The sequence below is a fragment of the Camelus bactrianus genome, chromosome 1 (assembly GCF_048773025.1).
Source record: "Camelus bactrianus isolate YW-2024 breed Bactrian camel chromosome 1, ASM4877302v1, whole genome shotgun sequence".
Lineage (NCBI taxonomy): Eukaryota > Metazoa > Chordata > Mammalia > Artiodactyla > Camelidae > Camelus > Camelus bactrianus.
Window position 1 is genome coordinate 107,902,051 of NC_133539.1, and position 22,529 is coordinate 107,924,579.

The window sequence follows — 22,529 nt, forward strand, 5'->3', positions numbered from 1 at the left end:
CTCAAGGTGGGCTCAAGAAAAGCATTGATATTTTTTATGCTGATTCAGCTTACTCTCATTATTTGCAGCCTTCTATGTTCTAAGTAGAAGCCAAACCCTGTTGTTACTCTTTTGACTTTGCTTTTAGTGTGTTTTTTAATACAAAAAATTGCTTTTATAATGGTTGATTTTGTTGGTCTTTTATGACTTCTGACTTTTTAAAATTGTGTTTAGAAAAAGACTTCTCCAGTCTGAGAATATTCTCCCATGTTGTCTGCTATTTCTTTTTTGGTTGAGTATTTTTTTAAGTGTTTTGATTTCATTAGGAATTTGTTTTGTTGCAAGGTACAATACTTACCTGATTTTTTTTTTGTAATGAACACCTAGTTGTACCAAAGTTATTTACTGAATAATTCATCTTTCCCCACTTCTCATAATTCTGCTATAACAGGAAGAGATTTGTCTGTAAGTAAGAGAAAATCTGACCAACAGTGTCTTAAATTCACAGGAATTTATTTGTGTCGCACGAAATAAATCTGAAAGTAGACAGAACTAACATGGTTGGTATGCACCTCAACAGAGCAAAGACCTAGAGTTTTGCCATTCTTCTCTCTACCATTCTTTATCTTCATACTGTCCCCTGATGTTCACAGACTGGCTGTTGAACATATGGCACCACATGTGAGTTCCAAATCAGTGAAACAGGAAAGGGCACAAGGTTGAAGCAGTCATACTAGCCTAGTTTGTCCATTTTAAAAGGCTGTTTCCAGAAACCTCATCTAGCAAATTACATGTTTTTTCTCAGATATGTCTTACACGTTATTTTCTGGGCTACTAGTGTATCTCTTAGCAGTGACCATCCTTTCTGTCAATTGATCAGCTGAGTTTTTGAAGAAATAAAATATTTCAGATATATGCAGCCCCATGTTCATTGCAGCATTATTTATGATAGCCAAATATTGAAACAACCTAAGTGTCCATCAGTGGATGAATGGTTAAAGAAAATGTGGTATGTGTACACACACACACACACGAATATTACTCAGTCATGAAAAAAGAAGGAAACCTTACCATTTGTGACAATATAGATGGACCTTGAGGACATTACACTAAGTGAAATAAGTCAGAGAAGGACAAATACTGTTTGACCTCACTTATATGTGAAATCAAAAAAATAACAACTCAAAAAAGACACTGAACTCATAGATACAGGGAACAGATTAGTAGTTGCCAGGGGTGAGGTTGTGCAAAATGGGTTAAGGGATTCAAAAGGTACAAACTTTAAAGTTATAAAATACATTAAGTCCTGGGGATGTAAAGCATGGTGACTATAGTTAATAATACTGTATTGCATATTTAAAAGTTGCCAAGAGAGTAGATATTAAGGAAGATCTTAAGAAAAACAAAAAATTTTGCAACTGTTTATGGTGACAGATGTTAACTATACTTATTGTTGTGATTATTTTGTAATATATACAAATATCGAATCATTGTATTGTATACCTGGAACATTATATGTGAATTATAGCCCAAAAAATCTAATGCATGTATTTCTATATGTGTATATACATATATATATATTATATATGAATTATACTTCAAAAAATCTTAAACAATATATATATATCAGTTCCATAGAGTTTTGTTTTGCTTTATGGAACATTTCGATCTTTGAATTATACTTTTTTTTTTAAATTTAGGTTTTCCTAAGTATTGATTTTGGGGGGGGGGGGCTTTTTTTCCTCTTGCTTGCTGTCGGGCCTGTTTAGATAGATTATTTTCTTTGTAGTCTCCTTGGGGCCCAGGTCTGGTTGTGAACACTAAGTGGCTACATCTCATAGTTGGTATAAAGCAAGAGAAGCTCTACCCTAGTGGGCTTTTGTGACATAGAAGCAGCAGGCAGCCTTCAAAGATACCTTTGAAAAGCATCTCAACTCTCCAGTCTGCTACCCTCTTCAGTCTACACCCCACCCCTCAACACACACACACCCAGTCTCAAGAGCTGGGAAGATTCAGTGAACCCTTTTAGTTCTCTTTTGATTCCTTTAGGGCTTAGTAACCTACATAACATTGATGTAGCACCAACATTAACTTTCTTTGGAGGTATCTGACTGAGTGCCAAGCTCTTCCGTATCTCTGCTTTCTATTTCTTGCTCTTAGGATATCTTGCTTTTCTAAGTGTCACACTTGTTTTCTTTCCTAGGACACCAGCAGAGCTCAAGAACTCATTTATAATCAATTTTACCAGCAGCAATTTGGCCCAGAAAAGACAAATAGCCACAAATTTAAAATATTCAGATAACAATGTTCACAGAATTTCTTACTCTCTACTTTGTGAATTTTCATTTCTTTACCAAAATGTTTTAGGCTAGAATGGGAAACCTCTAACTAGCTGAGTTCAACTGTCAGTTTCATGTTTTAAACAAGATGACACAATCTGGTGATACCAGGGACCCATGTTAGGTTTTTCCTTTAAGTCTAAAGGAAAATCTATTAAAATCTATTAAGATAGATTTAATAGAAAGTTCATAGTAAAATTGGAAGAAATGGAGTTGCAGTTGGCAGATGTGAAAAGTTGGTTTTGGACTTCTTAATGAAGTGCTTATACTCTTGAAATTCTCAATTCTTAAGAAAGATGCTGTGTATCACAGTTTTCATGATTAGTTTAGTATGAATTCAGTAGCAAATAGCATTTCTAGTCTAGACTTCTTTCATTCTCTCTTTGGTTTCTACTTAAATTCTCTCAACTAGGACCCAAGTACAAGAAAACTGAAATTATTATTTTGAATGAATGGCTTAGAATAATGAATTAAATACTGGTTCTAAATAATAATTTTTGAGCACTGTAACAGTTACTTAGTTGTGGATGGTCAAAACAAACAAAAAAGAGAAAGCCATCATGAACCCCTGTAAGTCACCTTTGATTTCTGTCTACATCTACTTGGAGAAAAAGGTTTCTTTTCCAGTAGAAGGACAAAAAAAACTGATGAAACTTGATGTCACATGTCATATTTAATTTGTTCTTCCCCTCCCCCCCCCTTTTTTAGGACAGTGGTGATTACCCCCTTACCATGCCTGGACCTCAGTGGAAAAAGTTTCGTTCTAACTTTTGTGAATTTATTGGAGTCCTGATTCGACAGTGTCAGTATAGCATAATTTATGATGAGTATATGATGGACACAGTAATCTCCCTTTTGACTGGTTTGTCAGACTCCCAGGTCAGAGCTTTTAGGCATACAAGTACCCTTGCTGGTAAGTAACCAACATTTTATTTCCTTTTCATTTAGTTTTGTTTAATATATTCTATTCTAATTAAGATTTATTTAGATTAAATATTAATTTAAATTAATTACTATGCTCTTGAAAAATACTGTTTCTCTTCAAAATGTACATGAATGGTTTGTATTCTCTATTTAAGTAAAATGTGTGTCTATTTTGATAACTGCCATTTGGTAGTCTTGAGAATGAAAATTGAAAATTTCTGGCAAATGTTACCAAATCTCTTTCTGAATGTTTATTTTTCTATGTTTTTATTTTATAACCAAAGGAATTTTAGGTGTCCCTCAGGCCATATTCTTTGGTAAATCCAAATAATAGTTAAAATTCCAAACAAATAGTATTTTTTCCACTTAATTACATTGTTTCTTTGCTCCTTGTTATTATACATAAATGTGTAAATATTTGTTATATATATTTGAAACAATTCCATCTAATTGTAATAGGTAATTGTGACCTAGCTGGCATTCTTTCTATTAATAGTGTTTTAATAACCTAAGCATATCTAAATGTAATGTCTCTAAAATCAGTTCATTTAGGTAGGCTATAGATAATCTGAAGAACTGACAGATTATAGTTTTCACTTTTACTTTTATTTTTGAATTATTTAAACAAATTCTCAGCCAAGTATATTCATTTTCCCTTTGTTTTTCATAACAAGGTAACTTTGTTAATTTAGCCATTGTTCTAAATTTCTCAGTGATTTTAACTGTGCATACCTAAAATGACTAAGTGTCTATTTTTCCTCCTGTCATACAGAGAGAGAGGGTGAAAGAGAGGGTGAAATATATGTGTATGTTCACATACACATATATTTAAATACTTCCAGATTACATCGTTTTTAGTAGCAGTAACTGTCTATACATTCATCTTACACATTACTGTGACAAAAAAACAAGATTTAGTTTCATTAATTGCATTTCATCTTACATAAAAAGTTAAATTTCTCATTTATCCAATATATTTAAGTACATTGATTCCCAAACTTTAGCATGCATCAGAATCACCTCCATTACTTAACTGAGATGGATTGTGTGGTCTTGCTTCCAGAGTTTAACAGGTTTCTAGCTGATGCTGATGCTTGTGGGGACTGCACATTGCAAACACCTGATTTAAAATTTTGTCATTTTCTGACTTAATCTTTTGACTGAAGCCATTGTGATAATTTTATATAGAGTCATCCATACTTTTTTCTACTACTCATTTTTTTTTTCCCATTTCTTTTTCTTTCCTTGCTCAATGTGGTTAATCCATATTGGTGTCCATTATTCCCTTAGTTGCAGTTCTAATGGAACAAATATGACACACCATTTTTCTTTTGAGAGTGTCCTTTTACTCATTAGGAAAAGAGGAAGATTTCTTACTTAATTTTATCTTTTTAAAAAAGATAAAGCCACACAATTTATTGTTGAAAAAAATTCTGTATAGAACAAACATCATACACATTTTATTCTGTATTTTGAGAATTTCCTCTTCCTTATCATTAGGAGGAAAAAGAGATCTTGTACCCAGTTGTAACTTTTTGAAATGGTACTTTAAATATAACTATATATTATTTTAAAATTATCTGATATTATAATTTTTTTCTAATTTCATGACTTTTAGTGTCTTCTGCATTTTATATTTGCTTTTTTTCTTTCCTTTGTATTTTCTATATTCTTTTCATTCTCAATTTCTTCTATGTACAGTAATGCCCATTTAGCTGGTTTTCAGATGCATAGTACATGCAGTGATTTGAAATAAACTTAAACACAAGATAGAAATTGCTTCTAAATAGCCAAAATACTGCCGCCAACAGTTATTATCTACTTTCCTAATGCTGAGACAGAGCAACAAATGAATGGAGGGCAAATGTTAGATGTTGTCCTGCTGACAGAATTGTGAAATGACAATTTATAACAAAAAAGAAGTCAGAAAATTTTGCTTATAGATATCAAGATAGAGAGCAATCTGGGGCTTCTCTGCAGGGGCAAGCTACCTCTCTTTAATCCAGAAAGTTGTGTGCATTCTGAATAAAATATTAAATATATGACATATACTCTAAGAACACAAAAGAAGAAATAATACAGAAATATGCAGAACACTTTGACTTTTAAAACATTTTAATTTCCTGAAAACGCACTTTAATTCATTTGCATTTGTCCTTTACCACTGTGTAAATGAAGTATTACTGTATTTTACTGACTTTGTGATGGTCCATTTCTGCTCTCCTTTCCACTGGCCCATTTTCAGTGACTTTTATTATTGTATTGTTTTCCCTATGTTTGTCTCCCTAGTAATCTGTATATGCTGATTTTATATATGCTTAATCATACTTTAATTATGGCTTTCCTCCTACTCCTTTTGAGTTGAGTAACTCTTCCCTACTTCCAGTGCCCGTCTGTATTTCTTTTCTCACAATTTACCTGTGATCACGATAGCTTTTAAAACTGCCTGATAAATGCCATTTTGTTTTCACCTAAGCTCTTTTTATATCATCTAGCCTATTTGTATTTGTTAATTATTTTTCAGAATCAGAAATAAGGAAAAATGGAAGCCAGATATTATACTTATTTTTTCAAAAGCTAAAATCTATTTTTTAAGTTATTCTCAAATTTACTTCAAATGATTACTATAATTTCTCTGTGTCTGCATTAATTATCATATCTTCCAAGGCTCAGTTTCATAAAATGTGAGACGTATCAGTCACCTACCCTTCAACAAAACACAGAGATCTTACTGAGAACATAATTCCAGGTTGGATAATAATTATCCGTCTTTTCAAGGATTATTCTGTTTTCATCTTTGTCCTTTTCTCTTATTCTCTCCCTCCTTTTTTTCCTTTATGGTATGTGTATGAGGGGTAGGTTAAAAGATAATCATTTTTATTCACTTTGCAGGAGGAGTCTTGGGGACTAGATAAAATGGGCAGGAACATTATATCCTCTGCTTCAAAGACTATGTGCATGGACAGTTACAAGGCAGTTATGGCCAGATATGATTATCGGCTTTGGAATAAAATGCTCCTTGACATTGCTTTTATCTTAGCTGAGAAGAGAGAAAATCAGGTTAGTTGTTTTGTAGGGTACAGATATGATAAGTTTTAGAGCTTCATAAGTCATCAGAGTGGTCTTACCAGTAGAACTTTTAATTTGTCTTCCAAATATCCCATTTTCTTGCCATTAATTAACTAATGTGTCCCAATTGTGTTTATGCATTGCATTTAATTGTATATTTTTGCCACATTTTTATTAAAATTAATTTTTTTATCATTTTATAGTTATTCAGGTTTGTTTATTCTCCAGTTAGGAGTAGTCTCATTTTTCCATTGGAGTTAAACTGGACTTTCCTACCTTTTTTTTTTTTTTTTTTTTTTTTTGGAATTCTTTTTATCATTGAATTGAAACAGACTGGTTAGCAATTACTCTTTATATTACATTTTCCTAGTTGTTTTTCTGTACTTTTAATTGGAATTATAAAGCATACTCCCGTTTGACCTATCTTAATAAAGAAGCTTTACATTGCAATAAAGTTTTCATTAATAGTTAATCTTCAGAATTAAATGCCCTCATTTCTCTTCTAAATAGCTGTATCAGTTAGACATATTAGAACATAGTTTGTGGATTTAATTTATATAAGTATTATTTTGTCATTATTATTTTGGTGGATTTATAGCCTGAGACTGGACACATTTTCTTTCCTTGATTTCATGAAATTTTCATGAAAAGATGTTTTTCTTCCCAAGGTCAAATAGATTTTGTTTGTTTTACCACTTTAATTTTTGGTGCTATAAATTCTGCTCTCAAAATAATCTACTTTTCAGCTTTATAGTTACATTATTCTTAGGCATTTGCTTTTAAAATACATGCTAATACTTTATAAGTTGTTGATTTCAAATTTTTGTTAGATGACAATTTGCAAGATGAGTAATGTTGGTGTACTTTTTTATTTTTTTGCTGTTTTCTCACCTATATAATTTTCTGTGTTACAATGAGATTAATATTTGCTACCTCTCACTTCTAAGGTGAAAATGTTAACTTCATAAAGGAGAATTAAGAATACAAAGTTTGTATTAATAATGGCATGGTGGTTGATTCTGTTGTGTTTTTTTCTAAAGTGAATTATGGGAAAAGTATAAAATGTGCTTAAGATCATCACATGACAGTCAAGTGGCCTCATTATGCTGAGAGGCCAGTCCTTCACCACTAGTTAACAGTAGCTCACTCTCGGACTCTTGGGGAAGTAAACATTTCTTTATATTTCATTATTAACATTATTATATTGATAAGTGATTGATTTTATATTGGCATGATTTCTTGTTGATTAACAATTCCTATCAAGTCACCATCTCTGGACTTTCACTAAGAGGAACAATAAGGTATATGAAATTGCTTTGTTCCCCCATCATAGACTGAAAATCACTTCGTCTCAGTAAATTAACATCTTTTCTTTGGCTTTCAGTTGCTGAAACCGTGTAATATGGGTTCATAGAAAGGGTTCTGGGCCGAACTGTCTAAATCCATATCCCTTTTTACCTTTTACTAGTTGGGTAATTTGGATAAGTCCTTAATTTATTTGGCCTCACTTTTTTCATATGCAAAGTCGAAAGGATAATGATAGCTACCTCATTAAAAGAAATTAGGAGAGCTTGGATTAGTGCCTGACATCTAGTAAACTGCTGCCATTATTCTGTAATGATGAGAAGAGCCAATACTGTTTGCAGTGTTTCTCTTCATTCATTTTTTTTCCTCAGAGTTTATTGAACACCTACTCTGTTTTGGTAATAGAAGATATTGCAAACGTAGAAATCAAAAAAAAGAGAAATAAACATATCTTTCAAAAACTGCTAATAAGAATGCTAACAGCATGCATTTTCATTTTACTTATCTTTTGGCTCTCAGGTGTGAAATTCCATTTATTAAATTCTGCAAATATTTTATAACTCTTAACCAGATATAATATTTCTGGTTCCTATGGTTAGGACCTGAAAATTTTAGGTTAGTCTGGCATTATCAAAGATCAGACTATACAGTCTAATCTCTCTTCCTTCATTTCTTTATATTTCATTTTCCTTTTATTCATTACATTTTTTTTTACCTTTTCATTGCTTTTTATTTTGTCCATTATTATTATTATTATTTTTTTTTTTTTACTTTAACACCTTTGGTGTTCTCATTCCCTCTCCAAATATAACACTTTTTTCAGCTTTCTAGGATTTGTATATAGTAGACTTTTGGTGTTATCATAGGATTAATGCCCAATAATTGACCAAAGCTGCAAATACCACTATACCCTATAACTGTACACATAAAATACAGTAAACTTTTAAAATGTAGTTACTCTTTCAAATCTAAATACAGGTATCTAGAGTAGTGTTTTAAGTTTTTTAGTTAAAAAAACTATCATTTTCTTAGATTTATCTCTTTTACTTTCTGTCATCAGGTATGAAAATTAGCTTTCTTTTGGAGGCCAGTTTTTGTAAAGAAATCATGATTTTTAAAATCACTTTACAAGCATTGTATATCTTTTATGTATTAACTTGGTGACCTTGCACAAGTTCCTTAACTTCTGGGCCTCACACTTTCCCTCCTCATCTGTATAGTATTGATACAATAGTCCCATCTCATAGGTGTGAGGCTTAAATGAAATAATTCATGTTGAGAGTTTCACATATACAAGTCACTCAGTAATTGTCTGATGTTATAACTGTGACAGAATAACAAAGCTTGCTTGGTTTAGTTCTTAGAAAGGCAGAGAAATTGAGAAAAATTCTTGTATATTTTTCATTAACATCTTCATGGTGTACATTTAAACATTTTCTATATACATAAAATTACATATGTAACTTTAAAAGGATTCAGAAAAGGAGAAAAGTACAAAAACAATAGTTAGCCACAACATGTTGATATTTCCTTTAAGGTTTTTTTCTCATATACATATTTGTGAGGATTTTTTATTTTATTTTAAAATAAATGGTAGGATCAATTCTGTGGCACATATTTTCTGTACTTTTAATTTTTTTATAATCATGTTTCATATATCTGCCTCATTTCTATAATCTATATGTCATTTAAGTTATTTAACCTTTCTGCCATTGTTTGGATCTTTGTCTTTTGTTAGATTCATTATCGTCTTTGACTTGCGTTCTTTTTTTAATTTATTGTCTCCTTTTTGGGTAACATGTTTTTTGATAGCTTCTTGAGAAGAAGAATATTGGGGAAGTATGTATGTGATACTTTATTTGCCTGAAGAATATACTGTGTCCTTATGTTTAATTGTCTGACCCAATATAGAATTTATCGTTGAAAATTTTCTTCAGAATTTTTTCTCTAGCTTCCAGTGTTGCTGTTGAGAAGTCCAGTGCTGTTTCAGACTTCTGATTCTGACCCGGTTCTTGTCTTTGGAAGCTTTTAGACTGTTCTCCTTGTTCCTGATGTTCTGAAATATCATGGTGATATACCCTGACGTGTGTATATAATTTTTCATTCATTTTGCTGGGCACTCTTTATTGAATACTTATTGCTTGGATGTTAATCTCATGAATCAATTCTGAGTTTCTTGTTATTTCTCTTCTAGTTTCCATTTCTTAGTTCACTTTTTTTCTTTTTGGTTCACTTTTCTTATATTTCCTCAAATTTATTGAACTTATTTTTCATTAATTTAAATATTCTATGAGTTCTTTAGCACTCTCCTAGTCTTTTTCTTTTTTTAACATTGTCTCATGCATGTAACATTTTCTCTTATCTCTTTGACAATGTTAATTATGACTCTGAAGGTTTTTCCTGCTCCCTTCTCTGATGCCTTTTCTGATTCTCTGCTTTTATTGGTATCTTTCATGTTGGAAACTTGCCTTAAATACCTGTTCGTTGGCTCTCTAGTCATTGCTGAGAATGAGACACTAAGAAGCTGATTGCCGGAGAGGGTCTGGGGGGTGTGTGTGTGTGTGTGTATGTATGTGTTGTGTTTGCTAGAGGGGGGGCAGTAGCTCTGGCTTCTTTGGTGAGCATCACTGCAGGATAGTCTTGTGTTCAGTTAGTGTTTTCATTGCAGACTCTAAATTATTGGTATTAATAATTATTTTCCCAGGGAAAGTTCAGCTTCTTTGCAGAAGGATCTTTCAGTCTCCTTGAGTCTGGTTGCTGTCTGCCATTTGGGAGTTATACAGGGTGAAGGAGCACCCAGGGCACTCTGTAGTTAACATATATCCCTCCTCTATGTCTGATGAGTCCAAATCACTGGTTTATTTTCTTTAGGGAATAAACTTTCTGGACTTCCAAGATGAATGTCTAGTGGAGGGATTGCTTGTCTAGGTTGGAGTGGAGATTTGGGGATTTAATTACTTATTATATAAACTTTGAAATAATATTCCTATTTTCAGACCTTATTTCACTCCATCTTCTGTGGAACCTAGTACTTCTCCAAGTCCTGAATGCTTCTGGGTTCTGCAGAGCAAAATAGTTTTGGTTTTTGTTCTTCTTAAGATACAGTTGTCAAGCTTTGTTGACCATTTGGTTTGATTTCCATGCTTTTCCACCTGCTTTGTATATGCATATATTAAAATACTGTGGCTTGGGGTTGTAAGTATGTTTCTGGATTTATTGAAGATGAACATTTTTTTCTTGTTATTTTGGTTGAGTTTTTAAGAGACTAAGAGATTGGTTAAGTCTTTATTATTTGGAAAGTAGAAGTTTGTTAAAAGCCTTTTTGTTTGTTTTTTTAAAATAAGTTTTTTTAAAACTAAGTAAGAAGTATAACCATATCTCTTAAAATTTTAATCTTGTCCCATTATCAAACATATTTCTAGGGTGTACAGTAATAATTTTCAGAAGTATAATAGGTATCACTAAATATAAATGCAGTTTTTTAATTTTCATTTTTATGTTTAGGAACACACAAAAGCAAATTGTTGGATAGTGTTTAAAGGGTTGTTGTCCATAATCTTAATTTCAACCATCCCATTTGCCAATAATCTCTTTTGTTTTAGTATTTGCTTTATATGTTCCCAGCTCCAGTATTGTTTTTATTATGTTGAGACTTTGAATTCTTTGATACTATATTTTTAGTGTTCTTCACACCCTTCATGTCTTCAGTTCCTCCACTTTCCTAGCTTAGATTCTATCATCCAAATTTAGTATAATCATGTCCTTCTCATGAAGGACCCTCAGCATCCTTGCCTCTCTCTCCCTCCATCTTACCCCTGGGATAACCCCATATTACCACCTGCTCCACACCTACACTAGAGCAGCTAAAAGTGGTTATAGAAAAACACATAATTATGATGACAGGGCTTTTTACATTTTTCTCTTGACTGGACCTTTAGTGCTGCCTAGGAATCCTATTACAATATTCTACACAATGGATATTCCCACTTGCTCTTCAGATTATTTCATACTTTCTTCTCAAACGTTTATTATCTCCTATCCTCTCTTCTTCACACGTAGCTGATTATCTTGCTAACTTAATAGAGACAAAAGAGAATCCTTCAAGGATTAAAGCTACTTATCTGGGTGCAGCTGTACATATATACTCTGCTTTTTCTCTTATGACAGTACTGTCTGTCTAAAGTTAGTCCTTGCCCTTATGCAGTGGATCCAGTCCCTGTTTACCACCTCAAGAACCTTGCTTTTCAGGTTGTTTTTCCTCTCTCTCCTGCTTCAGTTCCTCTACCTACTTCATTAGATAATTCTTGTCATTATATTAATATGCTATAACAGCTCTTACCTTTTAGAAACACTCTGTATGGGCTCTTCAGAAACAGAACCATTGAGAGATATACTTAATTACTTGCTTACTTTCTTATTTACATTCATGTACACGTAAATAATAAATATAAATATATATATATATATATATTTGGGGAGAGGAAGATTTATTTGACTGGATCACACGATTTGGGAGCTGGCAAATTTAAAATTCTATCTCTGCCAGTTACAGGCTGTGTAATTGTCAAGTCTGTTAGCCAACCTGTGCCTCCATTTTCTCTTAAGTGAAAAAGAAATAATAGTACTTACTTGATAGAATTGTGAGATATGAATGAGTAAGTGTGTGTAAAGAGCTTGGAAGAGTGGCACATAGTAATAAATCATTCATTCCTTCTTTTTTGCATAAATGGTAGCATAATATACAAACTGAGAGGCATCTTGCTTGCTTTTTTTCCCCATCAACAAATATATTGGAGGACTTTTCAGCATATGAATCGTGCCTCATTTTTTTCTAGTGGCTGAATAGTTGCCCATTGGATTGATGTGCCATCCAGCTTAATGACTCTAAAAACCATTATTTTAGATAATGGTATATATCTGTTAGCTGTCTCTACTTGGGTACCTAATAAGCACAAGGCTTTCTAATTACTGTTGCCTTTTCTATTTCTCTTATTTCCTATATTGTCATACTCTTTTAGCTCTCCCTTCAAAATATACTTCACAACTGACTTTCTATATGTTGCTACTACTTTAATTCAAGCTAGCACTGCTTTACTAAGTTGCTCGGGGCCAAAAACTTGAGAATCATCATTCTTAGTGTCATTTTATTGTTAGATTCAACAGACATAAGATTATTTTGTCACATTGTTATATAAACTTCTAAAAAGTTACTTTCAAATTGTTGCTTTTAATGCACTGATAACAATCTATTTGTGGTCAGTACATATTTGCAGAACATATTCTTAGTAGCACAGCACTAGAACAAGTTTGGCATTCTGTAGTCAACAGTTAAAATTTGGAGGCTAAATGAAGTATTATTCTCTTTGGTAGACAAGGATTAGTCACTTCAAAGTGCACATCATAGAATCCAGGCTGAATTCCTGTAAGATTATTAATTTATAAAATTCTATTAGTAATACCAGTAAAATTTAATTAATGCTGACTCTAGTCAAGAATGAGTCTTTTTTCAGTGGACTCATTAGTCCCCATCACAATTTACAAATTGTGTCTATCTCATTAAGTTAGAAGTCTCTCTTTCAATAGTTGTTTATTTGGTTATATGTTAGTATGTAAAGTGAAAATATCAGTGAAGTTTAAGCCGTACAGATTCATAAACATCTCAGTAAATACTGCTATATCATATCTTAATACTTTTCTGAAAGTGTATTGATCATTTTGCATTTTTTTGTTTTAGTACGTTGATACATTTTGTTGTTTGTATATACCTATAATAGGAGGAGGGTCATTACATAATGACAGTTGGAGTTTGGAGTCTGGGTTTACAAGTGGATACTTAGCTGAAAACAAAAACCACTAAGTTCAAGAAAATTTATATCTCAGCTTCAACTGGTGAATTCCAGCTAGGGATGGTGTTAATTTTAATGCTTGCCAACTCCTTGATCATCAAGTCATTTTGTTTTAGAGATAGAGAAGTGTAAATTGAATTAAGCTCCATTTGGGTATGACTTTGTATGCTTAGGACAATCTCTTTTAAACTGTTTATCCCTGACTTGGGCAATTTGAATGCCCCAGAGCCCTCCTGTCTTTTAGCTATTCTCCTTTTAAAAGTGCTTTTAACCTTCATATTCTACTGACAACATATAAAATAAAGTCAGGTCACTAGCCTGTATTTTGAAACATAAGATTTCTCAATTTGTTATATTTAGACACTGTGTCTCAGGAAAAGGGAAACATTTTCATTAAAAACATTTCTAACTGGTCACTAACTTAAATACATTTTATTGTTACAATTTTTGTCATGTATTTTGTTTTGAGGGCAGTAGCAGTCATTATTAACATGGATTTAACCAAAATGTAGACAGAGTTTCAGAATAATAAATTGTGTGTATAGATAGAGATACAGCATTTAGTATATATGTTGATGTATGTAATTAAAGGGAAATAGAGAAGTTTTAAAAGAAATGGGTGCCCATATTTAGTTACGGATGTATTTGCAAATGTTTGGATCAGTTCTTCTAAAACACTCATCAGTTCATTTTTTATAAATGAACAATTTTTCTTTGCAGATAAATAAGGGGGGGAGATTATTTTACCAATACAAACTCTTACTTCTTTACCAGAATTCCCTACACTCTCAACCATCTCAGTGAAGAAAGTAAATATGAATAGACAGAAGTTCAAGGTTTATGTCATACTTGCTCCTCAGAGGACTTGAAACAAAAATTTGAAAGTAATAAGATTTAAAAATACAGGTAAACATTTAAAAGTAAATTAACAGCGTTACTGGGGAGAATAGATCAATCTGAAGTTCATGGAATACATTTTTAATGAATTTAACGAGTTAGTTAGGTTTAGTTTGTTTTTCAGGAATCTGAGGTCATACCTAATTCACTGTGGTAAGGAACACAGGGAAAGGACCATCTTTGAGAGTAACAGTCATGAATTGATTGTAAACAGCTAAGACATCTTTGACACATCTAGGTAAAGGTGCAATTGTATATACAGAACTGATGGCCAGAAGAGAGGTCTAAAAGGTTTGATTAGTATGCCCTTACTAAGGTTTGTGTGTTTGAGGGTGAGGGAAAGGGGTTGTTGAAGGTACTACTTAAATCCTTCATGCTGATAAGTAGGATGAGATTGTAAGTGGGAGTGTTAATGAGCCTAGCTTATAAGAACACTGAGGCAGGGAAAATTATGTCACAGACAAAAATGATGAGTATATTTCTCTAAAATAATTTTCTTTTCATTTAAATTAAGCCTGCATTGTAAAACACAGAAATTGACTAATTTCCTTCCTTCATCTATTTCTGTTAGAAATTTGTAATCTTACGGATGAAGGTCTGATTTGTAGTTGAATACTGTACTCTTCCTTTATTTCACAGCCATGAAGCTCATGACTGCCCTGGTGAATGTTGCCTTAAACCTCAGTATTCATCAGGATAATACACAGAGACAATATGAAGCTGAGAGAAATAAAATGATTGGGAAGAGAGCCAATGAAAGGTTGGAGTTACTACTTCAAAAACGCAAAGAGGTAAGTTTAATGGTAATTGAGATTTTTATGTTCTATAAATGTGTAGTAAATAAATCATATTTTTTATTCTCTGTGAAAATATTTGTGTGTATTATTCAAAGTTGTTTTTTAAAGTCATATTATTTTATCTCAAAGTTTTTAAATGAAACCCCAGTTTGATTCCAGCTAGTGATTATCTGCTGTCTGATGGCAGAAGAGAATCACAGAACAGCTCTCCTTTTGAAAGAAGGTAGTCTGGGAGTTAGATAACTCAGAAAGATTATTATATTAGGCTTTGGTCTCAGAAGCACAATAAATACTAGCATCAGAACTAGGGGCCTTCAAAGCTGTATTTCCAGGAGAAAGCCAAAGGCTACGTGTTAGTAGATGTATGAGACATTTCCTGTGAATAAGATTGATCACATTTTTACAGTGGAATGTTCAAAGTGATTTTTAACCTGGATTTTTAGTAGGTAGCATTTTTATTCATCCAAATGGAAATAAAATTTTAGGTCTACAATATTAGTCTGTATTTTAGCTTGGGAATAGAATAATGTCTCATTACTATTAATGTATTGCTGTCAACAAATAATGGGTTAGAACAGGCAATAAGAAGCAGCAAGCTTATGATTAAATCATTGCCTTACTATATTGCAAGTGCTAGGGCTGCTACAGCAAATACCACAAACTGATTTTGTTTAGAACAGAAATTTATTGTCTCCAATTCTGTAGGCTAGAAGTGGAAGATAACTCTAATCTTCACATGGCCTTCTCAGCTGTGTGTGTGTGTCTCTAAATTTCTCATTTTAAAGACATCAGTCATATGAGACTTGAGGCCCATCCTACTCCACTATGACCAAATCTTAACTAATTACATCTGCCACAATCCTATTTCCTAATAAGTCTTCTGATTATGGGAGGTTCAGACTTCAACATATGAATTTTAGAGGAACACAGTTCAATACATAACACATTCCATACTAGAAATAATTGTAAGTTTTGGAACTGTGCTTTAGTAAGTACTGCTAACCAAACTGGACACCTCTTATAACTTATTTAATTTTTTATATTACAGCAAAAGTATTTTTTAAAACTTATATTAAGTTGTAATAATTTGAATGACTTGCTGTAAAAGTATTTCTAAATTTATTTCAGTAAAACCTGAAACAAAGCATACAGCAAAGGAGGAAGTCTGAAGGAATTTTATGTTCACGTTTGTGTATGCAGTAAAAGCAAATATTTCACTGATTATTGTTACAGAACAAGTTATAACTTATAATAAGTGTCACCTAGAATGTAATTTTTTATCACTGCTTTGGTTCCTTTTGAGTAATGAGTAAACTTAAACTTTAACCCGATCAGTAGTATTGCCTGAAATTTGTATCTTTGCTATAGGATTTTATTTTGTTGCTGCATTTTACCACTAATGGCTAGGATCTTTGCTGTCTTCTACTATACCTCCTATACTGAGAATTGGCCTGCAGTCAATTATGGACTAATCAGATGCAGAGTAATATTTGGATGCTTTAGGTGGAATGGGGAATTTTGCAGTGGCAAATACGACAATCAAGGATGATTTGTTACCCCCCAAAAAAGGCAGAACCAATCAGGGGACCTGGTTTGGTCAGGATAAGCATAGAAATTGAGGCCCATTCCCAAAACAGATGATATTTTGTGATAGGAATCTGGTCGCACTTTGCCACACCACTCCTTTTTATTCATTATGTAATATGTGTTGAGGGAGACAGAAAGAGGTTCTAAGCCCATGTAGTAAAACTATAGCAATAATGCAAGAATACTGGTCGTTTCAGATGTATGTTGCACAATACATGAGGAAAAGGATTGATAATTACCCAGAATGAAAATAATCAGGAATAAAAACAATTGGAACTGTTTATTCCAAATTAAAAAAAATCAATATTTCCATTTATTTATTTATTTACTTGTTTATTTTTTCATTTCAGCTACAAGAAAATCAGGATGAAATCGAAAATATGATGAACTCTATTTTTAAGGGTATATTTGTTCATAGATACCGGTAAGAATAGATATTACTTCTTCCTCAGATAGAAATTAAATCGTTGGGTCCTAGTTTTTCCTTATAGGGGTATTTTAAAGTACAAATTAAATTTCCTTAGTAGATATAAGGCTGTTAAGTTTTTCTTACAAGAAAATGTTACATTCATCTATGTTGAATTATTTTCAACAAATAGCATAAAGTTGTTCATAATATTGATGGTTTCTTCTTTATCAGTGTGTCTATAACTAATCAATTGTATTTTTTTCCTTTAAAAATGAGATTTTGGTTCATTGAACTTATCTTGTTTTTTCTGTTTTCACTTGATTATTGCTGTTTTCCTTACTATTTTCTTTCTTATGTTTGCTTTGGGTTTCCTTTCCCTGCCCTTTAGTTTCTCAAGGTGGAAACTGGGATCATTAAGAGGCCTTACTTTTTTTCCTGCTATATAGTCTTACTCCTGTAAATTTATTTCTTAGCACTGTTATAACTATATCCCTTAAATTTGGATATGTTGTGTTTCCATTTTCATTTAGTTCAAAATACATTCTAATTTCCCTTTTGGCTTGTTTCTTTCGCCCATAGATTATTTATAAAAGTGTGATATTTATTTGCAAATATCTCAAAAGCTTCTATTATTGATTTCTAACTCAGTTTCATTGTAGTCAGTGGACATACTTTGAATGATCTGAATGCTTTTAAATTTATTGAGATTTGTTTTATGGCCCACACTATGTTCTATCTTAATAAATGTTCTGTTTTCTCAGGAAGAGAGTATGTGTTGTGCTATTATTTTTATATCTTTAGGTCAAATTTGATTGTTGGTTGTTTTAGTCTTTTTTACCTTTACCGATTTTCTGTCTGTTTATGCTAACAATTATTGAGAGGGATTTTGTAGGAGCCCTTTTTGTATTCTTGATACAAGTGCATTATCAGATAAATTATTTGAGTATTTTTCCCAGCCTGTGGCTTTCTTTTCGTTTCCTTATTGATACCTTTTGAAGAGGTAAAATTTTCAATTTGAATGAAGTAATTTATCAATTTTTCTTCGATAGTCATGCTTTTGATGTTCTGTCTGTGAACAATTTGCCTAATCCAAAGTTTTCTTCTTTGCTTTATTCTAGAAGTTTAATCATTTAATTTTTTAAGTTAAGGTGCATGAGCCATTTTTAAGTTAATTTTTGTGTAGGTGCACTATAAGGATGTGAGGCCACCTTTGAATATAGGTGTTCATTTGTCCAATCACTGTTGGTGAAAGACTGTCCTTCTCCAACTGAATTGCTATGGTGTTTTTCTTGGAAATCAAATGACCATGAATGCAAAGTTTTATTTCTGGATTTTCTGATCTGTCCTTAAACCCATACCACCTGTATTGATTACAGTATCTTTAGAGTGGTTTTTTTTAAGCTTTATGAAGATATAATTGACATATAACATATGTAAGTTTAAGGGGTACAACAGAATCATTTGAAACACATGTATATTGTGAAATGATTACCACGATAAGGTTAGTTAAATACCTCCATCACCTTATGTAATTACCTATTTTGTTTGTAGTGGTGGTAACACTTAAGATTTACTCTCTTAGCAACTTTCAACTATGTAATACAGTATCGTTATAGTCATCATGCTGTATATTAGGTCCCCAGAACCTATTCATCTTAAAAGTAGAAGTTTGTGTTCTTTGACCAACATCTTCCCTTTTCCCCTACCCACCTCATCTGGCAACCACCATTCTCTATTTCTATGAGTTTGGCTTTTTTAGAGTCTGCGTGTAAGGGAGAACATAGAGCATTTGTCTTTTAGAGTAAGCTTTTAAAAGTAGTTAGCATTATGCCCCTTTACTTTGTTCTTTTTCAAAATTGTTGTGACTATTATAGATCCTTTGCATTTTGATATGAATTTTAGAATCAGCTTGTCAACTTTCATACAAAAGCTTGCTGGAATTTTGATGGAGAATATAATTAATCTGTACACCAATTTGGAGAGAATTGCCTTAATAATATTAAATCTTCCATTCTATGATTACAGGTTATATCTCCATTTATTTAGATGTTCTTTAATTTCTCTTAGCACTTTTTATGGTTTTCAGTGTACATCTTACACTACTTTTGTTAAATTCATTTCTAAGTGTTTTCATTTTTTATGCCATTATAAATGGAATTGTTTTCTCAATTTTTGTTCTAGACTTTTCCTTATTAAGAAATAAAAATACATGTTTTATTATCCCTGCAAAATTACAAAATACTTTCATTAGTTCTGTAGTTTTGGAGTTTTATTTTGTTGTTGTAGATTCTTTAGGATTTCCTACATATAGGATCATGACATCTATGAATAAAGACAGTTTTAATTCTTACTTTTTTTTTCTTAATGGCCTTATTGTGCTGGCTAGTCTCCAGTACAATATTGAATAAAAGTGATGAGAGAGGACAGCTTTGCTTTTGTTGCCTGATCATAATGAGAAAATAATCAGTCTTTAAAATTAAGTATAATGTCATTAGCTTTAAGTTTTATGTTGGTACCCTTTAGTAGGATGAGGATATTCTCTTCTAACCTAGTTTTGTTAGGTGTTTTTTTATTGTGATTGATTGTTTGACTTTTTTTTTTTTTGTATCAGTTGTGATAAAAAAAATACAGCCTTTGTTCTTTATTAATATAGTGTATTATAGTCATTGATTTTCAGGTATCACACCTTGCATTCTGGGGAAAATTTCACATGGTCATGATATATACTTCTTTTTAGATGCTACTAAATTCAGTTTGCTAAATATTTTGTTAAGGATTTTTGTATCTACTTTCATTAGGAGTGTTAATATGGGTAGTAGCCTTGTAGAATTAGGAAATGTTTCCTCCTGCTTATTTTTTGAAAGAGTTTATGGAAAATTGGTATTATATTTTCTTGATTAATTTGATAGAATTCACCAGGGAAGCCCTTTAAGCCTCAGTTTTTCTTTGTGTGAAGATTTTCATTTACTAATTAAATTTCTTATTATAGATCTGTTACAACACTCTATTCTTTGTTGATTCATTGTGGTAATTTGTGTCTTTCAGACATGTTTATTACATGTATATTGCAAATTTGATTGCATAACATTGTTCATGATATTTCCTTATAATCTTTTTTATTTCTGTAGGATTGGCAGTGATGTCTCCTTACACATTCTTGATTTTGTAATTTGTGTCTTCTCTTTTCTATCTTGGTCAGCCTAGCTAGAAGTTTATCAGGTATATTGATCTTTTCAAAGAATGAACTTTTGATTTCATTGACTTTATTTATGTATTTTTAAATTTCATTGATTTTTGCTTTAACCTTAATACTTCCTTACATTTGATTGTTTTAGTTTTAATTTACTTATCTTTTTCTAGTTTCTTACATTGGAAATTCAGATTGTTGATTTGTATATCCTCCTTCCTTTCTTATCTGGCATTTTAAACTGTAAATTTTCCTCAAAGTACTGCTTTACACCATGTTTTGATACGTTGTATTTTAAATTTTACTCAGAACAAAGTATTTCCTTACTTGTGATTTCTTCTTTGACTCATGGGTTATTAAGTTTTTTTTGTTTAATTCCCAAATATTTGGAGTTTTCTAAATTAATTTCTGTTCCTAATTTCTAATTTAAGTCCACTGTGGTTAGTAAACATACTTTCTGTTATTTGAATCATTTATACTTAATAGGCCTTGTTTTTTCCTTAACCAATTTGGCTATTGAAAAAAAAATCCATATGCATATAAAGAGAATATATTCTGCTATTTTGTTACATTTTCCTCTTGTGTTGATCTTTTTGTCATTATGAAATGCCCTTTTCTTGTGTGATTTTTTTTTTCTTAAAGACTTCTTTGCCTGATAATAATATACCTCTAGCTTTTTTATGGTTACTTTTTGTGTGATAGATTTTTTTTATCATCCTTTCACTTTCAGTCTATTTGTGTCTTTGAATATAAACTACGTCTCTTATTGGCAGACTAGAGTTGGATCTTACATGTTTTTATCTAGTTGAACAGTCTGTTATTTTCTTTATGGTTACTCTAGGGATTACAGTATGAAGCATAAGTTATCACAAACTGCATCATATTAGCATGACTAATTCACTAATATCTTTGCTCCAGTATAGCTCTGTTTTCTTGTTCTTCCTTTGTACTATTATTGTTATGTATCTTTTATCTGTATTTGTTATTAACCATTATCAGTATATACAATCTTAGCGATTTTTAGTGAAATTAAGACAATAAAAAAAATTCATGCTATCTTCTGTGTACCCTATCGTTAACATTTCCAGCATTCTTAATTTTTTTCTATGAATTAGAGTTATTGTATAGAGTTACTTCCTTTCAGATTGAAGTATTTCTTTACTGCTTCTTATAAGGCAAGTTTGCTAGCAGTTTTTGTTTATCTGGAAATGTCATTATTTCTTAAAAGTTAGTTTTGCTGGTTATAGAATTCTTGGTCAACAGTTTTATTTTTCCTTGCAGCACTTTCAATGCCATTTTACCACCTACTGGACTTCATTGTTTCTGAATGAAAAATCAGTTGTCAGTCCTGCTGTTCCCCTGTATATTATGAGTCACTTTTTTTTCTTTCTTTGTCTTTTTTTTTTTTTTTGAGTGAAAATAGATTTATTTAGAGATATGTACATGGGGTGGGAGGTAGTAAATGTAAATGTAGATACACACTCCATAGACAGAATGCGGGCTGTCTCAGAAGGCAAGAGAGAGAGAGCCATGAGTCACTTATTTTGTAACTTTCATTCTTCTTTTTCTTTTCTTTGTTTTTTGGGTTTTGTTTTTTGTTCTTTGTTTTTTTTGCTTTCCCATTTTTCTTTGGCTTTCAACGGTTTGCTTTACATGTCTAGGTATGGACCTCTTTGTGTTTATCCTACTAAGATTTTGTTGACCTTCTTGGATCTCTAGATTAATGTTTTTCATCAGATTTCAGAAGCTTTTAGCCATTGATTCTTCAAGTTTTTTGTTTGTTTTGTTTTGTTTTGTTTTACCCATATCTCTGTTTAGACTCCTTTTAAAGATATGCTGGTATACATAATACTGTTCTATAGATTTTTGGAGCTTGCTCACACACACATGCACACAAACACGCTCTCTTTTTTTTCTCCTTCATTGTTTTTAATCTCTGTTCTTTGGATAATTTCTATTTACCTGTCTTCAGGCTCAGTGTATGGCAGTTTCTGTTTTGTTTTTTTGCCAACTCAAATACGCTGTTTAAACCATATGCTGAGTTTTTTATTTCTGTTCTTAAAATTTTCAGTTGGTCCTGTTTTTATAGTTGCTGTTTCTTTATAATAATGCACTGTTGTTTGAGTCAGTGTCATCTTCTCATCTAGTTCTTTGAATATAGTTTCTTTCAATCCATTATTGTATTTATGG

The 22,529-nt window shown here is 31.8% G+C and overlaps 1 protein-coding gene across 2 annotated transcripts in view; it reads left to right on the top strand.

Moving 5' to 3' along the window:
• The window catches only part of STAG1 (STAG1 cohesin complex component), a 327,098-nt gene that overhangs the window by 195,595 nt on the left and 108,974 nt on the right, over positions 1-22,529 (top strand). Inside the window, exons 7-9 of one of the 2 annotated variants that reach the window (XM_010947702.3) lie at positions 3,027-3,231; positions 14,999-15,150; positions 17,094-17,167. In XM_010947702.3, the coding sequence (XP_010946004.1) occupies positions 3,027-3,231; positions 14,999-15,150; positions 17,094-17,167 (431 nt within the window). Of the gene's footprint in view, positions 1-3,026; positions 3,232-6,160; positions 6,303-14,998; positions 15,151-17,093; positions 17,168-22,529 lie in introns of those variants that run through there. The other variant, XM_074370861.1, reaches the window with a different exon arrangement.